General features: G+C 47.7%; 1 protein-coding gene across 3 annotated transcripts in view; it reads right to left on the reverse strand.

The window, feature by feature from the left end:
* Nucleotides 1–14,290, reverse strand: part of OCA2 (OCA2 melanosomal transmembrane protein) — a 218,243-nt gene that overhangs the window by 107,308 nt on the left and 96,645 nt on the right. For all 3 annotated transcript variants that reach the window (XM_037731346.1, XM_017508501.2, XM_037731347.1), the window contains 2 exons: nucleotides 12,200–12,257; nucleotides 8,826–8,934 (listed from right to left, as the gene is read on the reverse strand). In XM_037731346.1, the coding sequence (XP_037587274.1) occupies nucleotides 8,826–8,934; nucleotides 12,200–12,257 (167 nt within the window). The remainder of the gene's footprint in view (nucleotides 1–8,825; nucleotides 8,935–12,199; nucleotides 12,258–14,290) is intronic.

Below are 14,290 nucleotides of genomic sequence, written 5' to 3' on the forward strand. Positions count from 1 at the left end.
TACAGGCACGCATCACCATGCCCAGCTAATGTTTTGTAGGTTTTTTTTAGTAGAGATGGGGTTTCACCATGTTGACCAGGATGGTCTCGATCTCTTGACCTCGTGATCCACCCGCCTCGGCCTCCCAAAGTGCTGGGATTACAGGCTTGAGCCACCGCGCCCGGCCCCAGGCCACGTCTTCTAACGGGGCCCAGGTCCCCGTGATCAATGCTCCAGGCTGCTCTGCTCAGCACCAGCTCCTCAGGGACAGCGACGAAGGGTGAGGCGGTGGTTCTTCCACAGCGTGCTGGAAGAAAAAGCCGCCGACGGGAACATCGCAATTTCCAGCTTCACATTCTATTACAAATTCCAACCATGTACGATTGAGACTCTTTTTCTAAAAATTACAAATGCACTTGAGTGGAGATGAATGCAGATAAAAAGTCTCATTTATGGGACCTGTCTTTATCCCATGGAGCTTCCATCAAACCCCTCCTCGAGTGGGCATTAATCTCTCACCAAGGGCTTTGCCATTTCTTAATGCAAAAATCTGAGATAAGTGGCTCTGTACTTTCATATGTGTCTCCAACAGAGTCAAGTTTCCACGCAGAACAAATAGTGCAATGAGCCTCTTTTCCCCATTTTTACAGCCCTGGGCAACACGATTCAAAGGAAAGTCGGAAAGGGCTCTCCCCAGCCCCCCAGCGGCCTCCGAAGCACAGGCACTCGCTGGGTCCCTCTCAGCACCCAGCCTGGGAGGAAACTGAGGCTCCCAGAGATTAGGTGGTTTTCTCCAGGCTGCACAGCCCGCTGGGGTAAAGCCAGGATTCCATCCCAGTCTGCTGGAATTTCTTCCCCTGCCGCCACGTTGCGTTCCTCTGATGTGCTCAGGCTTCTGATGGAAGGCCTTTGCTAATTACGAGCAAATCTGGTTTATCTATTTCACATCTCTTGCCCACATCTCTTGCCACAGTGTGACCTGACAAACATACTGAGAAATTTAACTGTCTTCTACAGTTTATGTATATCAGGGCTTTTTTCTAACATGTCACATCCTTTCCAGTAAGAGCTCCTCATTTCTTCTGTGGGTTTCATTCGGCCTCTCATCTGTAACTTTGTGAACTAAAAACAAAATTTCGAGCCCCTCAACCAACTGATGGACTTCCCTCGGCCCAGGGCATTTCAAAGAAACCTGAAAAACTAGCTCAAGACAGGATGGGAGAAAACGGGGTCAGTCTTGCCTCACTGTACCCTCCTCCCTCTGGAATTTAGGCACAACTGACCAGCATCCACATTAAAACTGGGATCTTAAGAATGATAGAATAGATACAGCAATAAGATCCCAAATTCCAGCCACACTCTACTACAGCATCACGTGACAGACAGCAGGCCCTGAACGAAATCAAAGTATTTTACCCCAAAATATGTTTCTTTGACACAATTTGAGATGGCCCTGCAAAGCTGTCCTTGTGGGGAAGATCTATGTTCCGTAGAGAATCCCCTTCCCTTTCCAGATCCTTTCCCTAGGACCTGGTATTTTTTTTAGCGCTGACAAGAGCTCTGAAGTCTGCTACCTGGAGGCTTGGTCTCCACAACCCCATATTTCAACCCGGCCTCTTCTTCCTATTGATTCTGGGACTTTAGATAATAACTCTTTCAACCAATCAGAAAGTCCCTGAACTCACCGACGACCTGGAAGCTCTGACCCTGCACTTGCTTCGAGTTGTTGCACCTTTCTGAACCAATACACACCTGACATGTGCTGATTAACGTCTTCCCATAACTCTGTCCCCCTAGCATGTGCAAAATCAAGCTGTAACTCAACCACCTTGGGTACATGTTCTCAGGACCTCCTGGAGCGGTGTCACAGGCCACAGCCACTCATTTTGTCTCAGAATAGATCTCTTCAAATAATTTAGAGTTTGACTCTTTCCATCGACACCCTGACTATGGAAATCACCATTTTTGGCTTTGCCATTTGACCATCTCTCATACCCTTGGCTTGTATCTGCATCAGAGCTCTGAAGGTCTTGGTGTCTAAATTAGCTGTGTAGTCCTTGATGCCCCTAATGTGACTGAAACCACCTTTGCAAAAATTGTAACAGCGAGGAAAAATTATGATGGTGCGGGAGATCTGATCTATCCAACCCCCCTCTTGCCTTTAGCCTTCAAGCTGCCCTTAATTACTCTTGAATTTAAGGCAAGCTAACTTTGGCAGACTTTTAGTTTATACCTCAAATGATGACAGCCCTTCCCCAAAACCCAACTGCCTTTATAAAACTAATGGAAGACCACCATGCTAGGAGAAGAGGAGAGACTGAATTCTGCTGAAGTGTAGACATAGAAGATTGCCAGCCGTGATTCTGAAGGTTACAAGACATGCAACTTCCCAGTTACTCCTGCAGATAACATCAGTACTGTACAGCCTAAGACTCATCTTTTGAGATATCTTTTCAGGATTTTTGCATGTCTGAGACCGATGGCTCCACCTGGAGCAACTGCTCCTGTGGCTTACCCAGAAGTGACTGTGTGTGCAGGAGGGCCATTTCCCACACCCCTGTGATTTACACCCTTAACCAATCGGCAGCAAGCACCTATTGCCTAGCCACCCCCCGCCATTCTTCCCCAAAACTGTCCTTGAAAAACCCTAGCCTCCGAATCAGAGGCTGATTTCAGTAACAATACACTCCAGCCTTCCATTTAGCCGACTCTGCATGTATAAACTCCTCTACTGCAATTCCTCTGCCTGCACAAATCAGGTCTATCTGGACAGCTGGCAGGAGGAACCCGCTAGGCAGTTACATGACTCCCTGTGCAGAATAAATATAGATCTCCCTCCCTTCTAGAGAAGACGACCAAGGAGAGCAGCGACATGGTTTTGATGTTCACCACACTAGCCCCAGCCCCTAGACCCCTGCCTGCATGTGCTGTACAAAATGGATGGATATGTGAATGGCTTGGCTGCAATGAAAATATATATACATAGAAAATATATTAGGAAGCCTTGGGAATGTATGTCCAGCTCATAGTGACCCCTCCTCTAAGACATATGCCCCACCATCCCAGGCCCCATTTTACCACGTGTCCCCGCCTGCCTGCTCAGGGTTTCCTGTGCTAGGAGACTAAAGAAATCAACCAGGCCAAGCAGACTCGTCTGGGTACTGGGGATTCAAAATGGCCTTTTCTGTGTGTGTGGCTGAAATCGAGGTCTCATAAACTGGAAAATTGATGAGGCAACCACTGTTATGCCATGAGCAGAAAAAGATGTGCTAACCGGCCACGGAGAAGTGACGGGCTGAGGGCAAAGCACCGTAGATGCCCAGGCAGTGAGCGCTCTCCCCTCTGTCCCAACCTTCCCTCCTTCCTGAGCCTGCCCCCAAGGGGCCCCATTGTCCTGGAAGCCTGTCAGCCTGTTATCATTCTAACAATCCTCTATTTTGCTTAAGACAAATCCAATAGATTGCTTTATTTGTAGCTAAAAATACTTTCACAAAGACAACAATAAAACTGCTCAACCAGAGGGATGCCAAGGGACAGGCAGAAGACCAGCAATTTCAAAACCATAATCAGGGAAATAATGACGGGAAATTTTGCAGAACCAAAATCTAATCAAACGCATCATGACAGAATCTGGGGCAGATTCTGAACTAATTATCAGAGGAGGAGGCCTAGGAAACCGCTCATCAAGGCTCTAAATTTTAAGACCAAAGACAAGATTTTTAAGCCCGCCTCGCTGGTTCCTTTTACAGCTCCGTAATCAGTTATCCACAATCCTGAAACCCTAATTCCAGAAAAGCAAACTTTTTCTATATATTTTGATGTCAAAAAATTCAACAAAACCTGACTTGAACAGAAATGAGGTTATGTGCAGTCTTTATTTATCCCACATCATGTAAATATTCATACTTCACTGTGGTGGTCACGCTCAGATGACAGGGGCTAACCCTGAACCTCTCCGGGTGTGTGACTTTATACCCAAAATTCATTCAGCATGCTCATTGAATTATCTTTCTAAAACACACAAAAAATCTGAATTTTGAAACTTCTGGGGCTCAGAAAGCAATACCCCAAAATGAAGGCCTCAGAAGTGTTGAAGCAAGCTGAAGATGGCCTGAGAAGGACTCCATGCATCTGTATCTGAGTCCTTGTGAATGAACTGTAAGCTACTTAAAAGTCAAAATTGAAAACCTAACTTAATAGTATGTATCTCTAGGCTGGGCACAGTGGCTCATACCTGTAATCCTAGCACTTTGGGAGGCCAAGGCGGATGGATCACCTAAGGTCAGGAGTTCAAGACCAGCCTGGCCAACATGGTGAAACCCCATCTCTACTAAAAATACATAAATTAGCCAGGCGTGACGGTGCACACCTGTAATCCCAGCTACTACTCTGGAGGCTGAAGAAGGAGAATCGCTTGGACCCAGGAGGTGGGCATTGCAGTGAAAGGAGATCGTGCCACTGCACTCCAGCCTTCGAGATGGGAACAAGACTCCATCTCAAAAAAAAAAAAAAAAAATAGTGTGTACCTCTAAAAATGGCTGAGTGTTGGCCAATCTCTGCTGCCATACTTATAGACACTCATAGACTGCTGAATGTTCAAACTGCGTTCAAATAAGACAAACGCCGAGCTGTGACCGATCTCACTGTTTCTGTGCCTCACTGCCAATTCCCATATGTCACTTTACCTTTTTTGTCTGTAAGTTTGTTCTGACCATGGGTCACCCTGGAGTCTCTGAATCTGCTGTGATTCTGGGGGCTGCTCAATTCGCGAATCATTCATTGTTTAGTTAAATTCCTTTAAATTTAACTTGGCTGAAGTTTTTGTTTTGTCAGAAGTAAAAGTTTTCTCTGATCTCCTGCTGCCCTCTGGTCTCTCAGTCCCATTCTCCTCCGAGGCTGCAAGGAAACTAGAATCCCTCTTTCCCAAGGAGGAGCATAGAAACCAGAACCCCTTTCTCCAAAGCCAGCCACAAAACCTAAAGTGTTATTCTAATTTTCTCTCTGCCTTTCTGTGTGAAAACTGGCCATGAAGAAACTGCCTGACCTGCCTTGTTTGAGGGTAAGTCCTGCGACCCCCACTCCAGAGAGGGGTCTGCCCCACACCCAGAAGGAAGGAGTGCTGCTCAGAGAGCCAGGAAGCCTCTGGACAGACAGGCCCTGCTGGGCTTCCCACTCGGTCCATCAGTGCCTCGTCACACACTTTTTCTCCAGTCCCATTTCTGCACAGCTGTCCACGCTTGGTTGAACCTAAGCATTAACATGGACAATTTCTCCTGCATCTTTGGGTCTTCATTCTGAAGGCTCCATGTACACAGGCTAAATAAATGCGTATGCCTTTTCTCCTATTACTCTGCCATGTGTGAGATGGTTTTTCAGTGAAACTCGAGAGGCCCAAGGGGAGAGCGGTCCCTTGGCCTCTACGAAACATCGGTAGCACGAAGGGCTTCATGCAGGGGCTGTGGACCTCTACGGAGCCGGCGTCCAGGCTGGGCTTGGTCCCTGTACATTGGGAGCCACCTCTCTGCTGGATGGGTGTGACCTGTGACCCTGGCCCTCACTCACCCTTCTTTGCCATTGTGCCACCTCCTGTACGCCCCTGGGTTCCTTAGGTCTCTCCTGTCTGTCACCATAGCCAGCTCTGTGTGGCCCGATCACCCTCAAACAGATGCACCCGGAAGGTCAGCCCTGGAGCCCATGCCCAACGCCTTCTCTGCCTGGGCCGCTCTGTTGGTGCAGCCGCACGGCCTCGGCACATGCAGCTGGTCACACGGACTCCAGCATCCCATGGGAAGGAGATGTGACCAACAGGCATGGGCGTCACCCAGCCAACATTTCTCCTTGCTCCCACTCAACCCCACAGGCAGCCCTGAGGTGCATTTAGTACCTCTACTCGACAGCCCCTCAGGGTGGAGTGCCGGTGGCCAGCTGCAAGGCGAGCATGCAGGGGCAGCAGTGCCTGCGCTGCTCTCCTCACAGCTCAGCCCCCATCCCCCATCCCTCACTCCTCGTCCCTGGGAGAAAGAACCCACATATGAGCCTTTCCCTCAGGCTATGCTCTCTGGAGAACCCAGGCTGGGTCAGCCACGTAGGAAATACGCACCTAATTTCCTCCACGTAGTTAAGTTGGAATCTGTGAGCAGCAACAAGCAGCTTATTTGTGCATCCTATAAACCCACACCTTATTTTTACTAACGAGCCAGGCATTAGCACGAGGCACTGGGGAGGGAAATGCAGACACACGGACCGTGCCACTGAGTCTACCCAGGAAGCAGGAGGTCAGCGGACAGAGGAGGAAGGAAATCATGAGAATACATTTAAGGTTTGTACAGGGTGCTGTGGAACTCCAGGGGAATTCTCCCTGTAACGCGTGCCAACAAGGGTGTGAGGCAGCTGGAACCCCCAAGCATGCTGTGGAAACACAAAGGGGATGGCCTCACTAGAAAACAGAGCAGCAGTTTCTTTTAAACCAAAATCTACATCCACCGTATGACACAGCAGCGCTATTCAAGAGAAGGAAATCAACCCAGAGAATAAAACCTAAGTTCACAGAAAACCGTGTACTCAGAAGTGTCTGGAGTAGTTTGCTTTTTGTTTGCTTGTTTTGCTTTGCTTTTTCCCTGAAACAGGGTCTGGCTCTGTCATCGAGGCTGGAGCGCAGTGGTGCCATCTCAGCTCACTGTGACCTCCACCTCCCAGGCTTAAGCAATCCTCAAGCTACTCAGGAGGCTGGGGCATGAGAACTGCTTGAGCCTGGGAGGCAGAGGCTGCACTGAGCTGAGACTGCGCCACTGCACTCCAGCCTGAGCATAGAGTGAGACTGTCTCAAAAAAATTAAAAAATACACTGTTACATTTAAAAAAAACAGAATTTCACCAAAGATAAATGATCACATTCCTACTGGCTGAAGTCCGGGATGATCTGGTATCCATTTTGCCCCTGTTCGTGTCAGAAAAGTTCCTATAACTCTAAGAAAACTATATACCATCAAAATATATCCCAATCAAACTTTTCTCCTAGTCAACCTATCTTGATGAATATGCAAATATCTGGATCCCCAGATAAAATCACCTATACAGAAACCCCAAATAAAAAGAAAACAGGATTTAAAAACAGAAAATAAATATGTCCATCATTCACAGAGGTAACAACCACACCAACGGAGATGAGACATTTTGTAAAAAATGTAGACTTCCAGGCTAAAAGTCTCATTATAACCAAGACTTTTTAAGTCCATATAGTTAAATGTGACTTTAAGTTTTAAACTATTGTTTTTAATACAAAGACTATTGCCAAATGTTAATAAAACAGAATGCAAGCTCTTATATCTTTTTAGTTTTTAAAATGCCTGCTATGCTCTTCTAAAGTAGGCTCTCAAATAAAATTAGGAGCAAAATTGTCTGTGAACACCTAATGGAACCTCTCTATCCACAAAACACCAGATTTTAAAATTTGTTTAATTACCAGTGGTGACCACCTAACATTCTCGTAATTATTAAAGTTTCTGATGTTAAAATTACATTAGGCCTGAGGTATAATTAAAAATAATTACACTGCAGCAATTTCTAGATTTAATCCACCAAGTACAACTGAAAATCACAACACTGTTACCTCTCCAGCTCTGTATCATTACCTCATCAGGATTCTGAGTGGATCAGCCCTCAGGTGTGGATAAATAACACCTACCAGCTTGAACTAAGCCCAGGCCACCTGGCAAGCTGGATTAGAGATTATCAAGAGAAAGAAATAGAGAGGCTGTGAACACACAGCATCAGGCTGGACCCCCAGTCAGCAGCACACATCATGTGCTGTGTGCGAATCTAGAAATGTGGCTTTTTTACATAAGACAAAAGGGAAACTGACTTCTAGTCTACAAATTTCTCATGGTTTCCAGGAACCCCGGAAGCAATGGTGTGGCGTGAATCACTGAAGCTTGTGGCATTATCCATCTATCTTACAAAATTAGGAGTCTTCACTTTCTACGGCAGCTGTACTCCTCAAATTTCACAGTAAACCAAGGTTTTACACAAATTATGATAAAAGTTGGATATTTTAACCATCTTATCAGAGCTGACTCTTAAACAAAAACTATGGGAAAGCTTTGGTTAAAGAAAAGACTGTGACACCACCTCAAATGTATGCTTCTTATAAGCCTACACTTCCATGTGCGGTGGGTTTTGTTTTGTTTTCAATAAGGATACCGATGGAGATAACCGTGAAATTGATAAGAAATGTCTAGAAGAGTGGAGAACATTTATGGAAGGTGGAGGATGGCAGGGGTCCACAAACTCTGTACCACAGGCTCCCCCTGAAAGAGCTACATCTCAGGTGGGGACAGGCCTAGCCACAACACAGGCTAGAGAAAGTGGAGACGTCTGAGAGCCACAGGTGTGGTGAGAGTGAGAGAAGAGAAACCAGCGGTGGATGGTGGGCTGACAGTTTCCTGCACCAGACAGACACACCCTCAGACGAAGAGCAACGCTGGCCTTGCTGATAGGGCTCCCTGTCTCTCCTGGGAACCATGTGAAGATGTGGTTATTCACCACAACACACAGGACAGCGCCCACTCCATATTCCTCTTCATGGTCATCCCTGGAGGGGCCGAGGGCCTGTGACACGGAGTCTAAGGGGCTGCAGATGCATCTCTCTCTCTTCCTTCCCCCCGCCCAGGAAACCAAAAGGAAAGGGCATCCTTCTTCCCAGGGCAGGCTGCCCACCCTCCGTCTCAGCCCTCTCTAGCCTCCCACCCGCCGGCTGCCCGTGGGCAAAGTCACTGTCTAGGAACAGGCTCTGCCACCTTCCCATCCAGAACGTGACAACGCCTATGAACAAAGCTGAATTACACTCACCAAGATCGAGATGAATGCCAGGGACAAACGAATTGAGGAAAAACATGAAGATAACACATCCCAACACTGTCAGGCATTTGGCGAGCAGAATCTTGTCGGATATCCTGTGCTATAAGAGAGAAACCACAGCTGATTGACTCTGTACAACCCTCTGACCCCTGCAGCACGACATAACCTATGCAACTGGAACCACAACAAATTTCACCATGATGAGAAATGTAACATCTCAGACTTGAAAGACAATGACAAAGTACTGTGCGACGAGGAAAACCGGACAGCTTCAGGATCACTACATTCAAAATTGTTATGAAAGGTACACACAGATGTCAAGTGCATACAGCCCTGTGATGAAGCACCTGGCCCGCAGGTGTCGGGGGACGATGGGGCGTTTCCAAGGGGCCTGTGGTGGCAGCGCTGTCTTCACTGTCCCTTTCCCTGCCACGCCAAGCGTGCTGGTGGAGCAATGAGGCTGAGCCTTCTCGCAGAACTGTGACTCCCAGGTAAGCCTCTGGCCGTGCTCTTCATGTAACATGCAAGAGGCCCTTGGAATGCAGGGGGTGTGCTCTTATCACTGGGATGACACCCACAGGAATCAGAGAGGGCAGGGGGAGGGCAGGCTCTGAGGCACCTTACCCTCTGCAAGGCCTCCATAAACCTCGGAGACAGCAGAAGACAGGGCTCTCCCTATGAGGCCCTAAGGGTGCTGTGCCCCACAGGCCATAGCTGCATGGGGCCGGGCAGCGGAGCACACGCAGAGGGGCACCTGGCTGGCCTGGCCTGTTGACCAAATTGCCCTGTGAATCGCAGCCCACTGTGTGAAAGGACAACTGTGCCAGGTCCTTTCCTTTTTTGGAGACAAGAGTCTTGCTCTGTCACTCAGGCTGGAGTGCACTGGCACAGTCTCAGCTCACTGCAACCTCCGCCTCCTGGGCTCAGGTGATCCTCCTACCTCAGCTGCCTGCGTAGCTAGGACTACAGGTCTACACCACCACACCCAGCTAGTTTTTGTATGTTTAGTAGAGATGGGATTTCACCATGTTGCCCAGCCTGCTCTTGAACTCCTGGGCTCAGGTGATCCTCCTACCTCAGCTGCCTGAGTAGCTAGGACTACAGGTCTACACCACCACACCCAGCTAGTTTTTGTATGTTTAGTAGAGATGGGATTTCACCATGTTGCCCAGCCTGGTCTTGAACTCCTGGGCTCAAGCAACATGTCCAGCTCTGCCTCTCAAAAGTACTGGGATTACAGGTGTGAGCCACTGTGCCTGGCAAGCGCCGGGTCCCTTCTTGAGTCTAGTCCCAGTAGCACACCTGTCTACCCAATTGTCTAATCTGTCTAGGTGGACAGATGTGGATGGCAATGACGACGGATGTCTGTAGCTTCGCAGATATCAGTGGATGTAGATATCTATCATCACAGCAATTTCTAGCTATCTGGATTTTAACAGATACAGACATATAGATACAGACACACAGAGGGAGAGCTACAGCTACAGAGAGATTTCTCTTTCTTGCTTCCTCTGGTCTCATAGGTAAAGCTGCTGCCATCAGAAACACATGCAAGCCCCTCTGTGTCACAGCAGCTCAGCAGAGCCCCTCCTCCATGTGCAGCGGGGCCACCAGTGAGCATCTGCCCCTCCCTGCCCACTGCAAAGGCTCGGGGCTCACCAGCCTCCTCTCATCCTCCCCTTCGACCCTCTGGGGAACGTCCATTTTCCTACATGATTCTGGGCTGAAGAATTAGGCCCAAACGAGCATGGCAGGGAAAAGATTGAAATGCTCACAGGCGAGGGATGCGGGTTCTCACCAGGCCCGAGGGAGGCCCTGCAAGCCTTCCTGAGCCACAGCAAATGCAGAAAGTGGCTATTGCCACAGGCAGTTCAAGGGTCGGAGGTGGAAGAGCAGGCAGGTCAAAGAGCGTTCCAGCATCCTGCAGCTCATGGAAGTGGAAGCTTTTTGGGAGTGTCATTCACATTTGCTCCTTCTGGATACCTGAGGTCATTTTTCTGTTTTTATTTCAATAGGTTCAGGGAGACAGGTGGTCTCTGGTTACACAGGTAAGTTCTCCACTGGTGATTTCTGAGACTTTGGTGCTGCCACAGCCTGAGCAGTGTACACAGTACCCGATGTGTAGTCTCGTATCCCCCCAAGTCCCCAAGGCCCACTGCATTATTCTCATGCCTTTGCGTGCTTGTAGCTCAGCTCCCACTCATAAGTGAGAACATACAATATTTGGTTTTCCATTCCTGAGTTACTTCACTGATCTCCAGCTCCATCCAGGCTGCTGTGAATGCCACTATTTCATTCCTTTTTGTGGCTGGGTAGTATTACATGGTATGCGTGTGTGTGCGTGTGTGTGTGTGTGTGTGTGTGTGTGTACATACATATACGTGACTCCTGGATAAGGCATTTCTGTAGGAATTCTTAGCTATGATAAAGGGATGCTGCCAAGCCTTGCCTGTCCACTTCATCTCACCACAGTCCTTGTCCAGGTGCACACAGAGGCACACAATCCCTCTCCAACTCATGACTAAAACAGCACGGTCTAGCAGGGCAGGCACGATCTGTGTGAGCCTGGGGTCCACAAGAGCATCACAGATACACCTTTCTTTTCTAACCCTGACCCTCTACATGGGACGGAGTGAAGGCACTGAGGCCCCTCATCAGACTGCATTCAAAATCTTTATGGAAAACAAATACAATAGATGTGAGGTGCACTGCAGCCCCGTTAGGAGACACCTGACACCTGGAGACTGTGCCCATCACAATCAGAGCGGGTAATCCATCTCTCCCTAGAAAATAAACTGCATGGATTTGAAATGTCACTGAGATGCAAACGACTCCTAGCAGGTCTTGAGCAGAGCTCTCTCAACTGGGAAGGGGCCCTCTGTGTTCACAAATGGGCTGAGAAAGTCCACCCCACAGAAGAATGAGCCAAAAACAAAACAAAACAAGCTCTGCCCCGAGAAGTCCGAGCCGCTGGCAGGACACTCACGCATCCTGTCTGTCCTAAAGCTGCTTCATTCCATGCAGCACACCTTGCCCGTCTCCCCTCTGCAGAGTGTGAGCCTGGGGCCTGCCCTTCAGGGCCAGGAAAGGGCTGGTGGTCAGGGACACCCGCTCAGAGGATGGCCCTGCAAGGTGCATGAAAAGGAAAGGTCCTGTGAAGATGCTCGCTTCCCACTTCCTGAGAAAATCAGCTTGCTGTGTCTGGAAACATTTTTCCCCATTCGCTCATAGACATATGTCTTGTGTACAACCACAGAAATAAAAAAAGAAATGGCTTTCAGTCACGTGAGGGAAGGAAAAGGCATCACTCACTCTCTTCTTGGAGAAGTGAATCAGAAATCCCTGAGGAAAAAGAAGCTGGATACCTTTTTTTGTAGTTCCTGGATATTGGTCTCCCAATTTTTATCCTCCTGTGAAATCTGTCTAAAAGAGAAAAGAAGAGACTCATTACTTCCCTTGTGGGAATTCACTCAGGGTGGTAGCAAAAATATTAAGAGAAAAATACTAGAGAAAGTTGTAGAATACAGTCTGAAACCCTTTTGGAAGGCGTAAGGGTTTTTCTATAGTTCTTGGGTGAAGGCAGCCAGAGTCTCTTTGCAGGAGTCAGAAAGATTAGGGCTCAGATACAAAGGAATGTGAGTAGTTTACCTAGCTATCTTGTTTACTCATGTGGTCTTAACTTTTGAGCTGGATTGCCCTTGGGGGGGTGGGGTCAACCAGGGATATTATCCTGTAATGGTATTTGCTTTAGGGCTCAGAACCTGTCCTTTGATCTTTAACGTCTAGTGACATTGACTCAAGCCTTTGTCAATTAAACTTTACTAAATAAATGTGAGTCTTGCTGGCTGGGGAGGGCCAGTGGTCACAATTCTTTACAGCACTCTCCAGGGAGCCTGTGAACTGCCACAGACCCTCAGCCAGACTGGCAAAGCATAATCTCTGTGTGTCAGCGTACTTTATTCATCCATCACTGAGTCAGGGTCTGTAGGGCAGACCCCTGGAGGTGGTGACCCCAACACTCCCTGATCACACCACATGGTGAGATCACAGAGCAGCCACCAGCACTTCATGCCCAGACCCTGTCTGTGATGCACAGCCTGGCACGACTAGTCATGGGGAGCCTATGGGGCTTCATTTGTTGGCTGGACAAGGTGCTTACTCTATAATTGCCCCAAAAAATTACATACAATGACCTGAATTATGAAAGAAGTATGTGTGAGGAGGTGCGTGTGACAGCTTGCACACAGGAAGCTTCATGAAAACCACGCACCAGAGCATGGACGAGGGCAGCAGCTGTCAGCCTCTTTATTCTCCTTTTCATGTACACTTCCATGTGCCCGAATCTCTGTTTCCAAAATGAGGGCACTACACCTATACAACTATTACAACCAACTAAAGAAAAACACGGTGAAAGAAATGTCACTTGCTTTAATGTTGATTTTCATCAATCAACGATCAATTCAATGCCTGAAGTCACAGGACGTGGGGAAGCCGAGGCAGGGAGAATGCTGGAGACCAGCAGTTGGGGAAGATCGGCTTCGAAGGCCTTTCTGTCTGTGCCGCTTCTGCTGTTTTAGTCCCTTCTGTGGCTCCCACCTGCCTCTTCCTTTTCATGTTTCTGACTCAGCCCACGCCTCCTGGCTGATTTCCTCCCATACCAATTAGGGAAAAGGGGCTAAGCAACGGAGAACACCATTTTAGCATCAAAGGAGGCTGACCACACAGCCAGTCTGAGCAGTGTGAGCAGTAATGAATCACAGCAGACACAGTCAAATGATTCTGAGGACAATTTTTAAAAAGAAAACGTAAAGAACTTGCTTTATGTATCTGAGCACTCCTGTGTTGGGTGCTCATATATCTAGGATAGTTAGCTCTTCTTGTTGGATTGATCCTTTTACCATTATGTAATGCCCTTCTTTGTCTCTTTCGATCTTTGTTGGTTTGAAGTCCGTTTTATCAGAGACTAGGATTGCAACTCCATTTGCTTGATAAATCTTCTTCCATCCATTTATTTTGAGTGTATGTGTATCTTTGTAAGTGAGATGGGTTTCCTGAATACAGCACACTGATGGGTTTTGACTTTTTATCCAGTTTGCCAGTCTGTGTCTTTTGATTGGCGCATTTAGGCCATTTACATTCAAAGTTAATATTGTTATGTGTGAATTTGATCCTGCCATTTTGTTACTGGCTGGTTTCCTTGCCCATTAGTTGACTCAGTTTCTTCACTCCAATTTTGGTCTTTGCCATTTGGTGTGCTTTTGCAGTGGTTGGTACATTCCTTTCCATGTTTAGTGTTTCTTTCAGGAGCTCTTGTAAGGCATGTCTGGTGGTGACGAAGTCTCTTGGTAACTGCTTGTCCATAAAGGATTTTATTTCTCCTTCACTTATGAAGCTTAAAAGTAATTTAGAGATTCAATGCTATCCCCATCAAGCTACCAATGACCTTCTTCACAGAA

The sequence above is a fragment of the Cebus imitator genome, unplaced genomic scaffold, assembly GCF_001604975.1.
Source record: "Cebus imitator isolate Cc_AM_T3 unplaced genomic scaffold, Cebus_imitator-1.0 Scaffold392, whole genome shotgun sequence".
Classification (NCBI taxonomy): Eukaryota; Metazoa; Chordata; class Mammalia; order Primates; family Cebidae; genus Cebus; species Cebus imitator.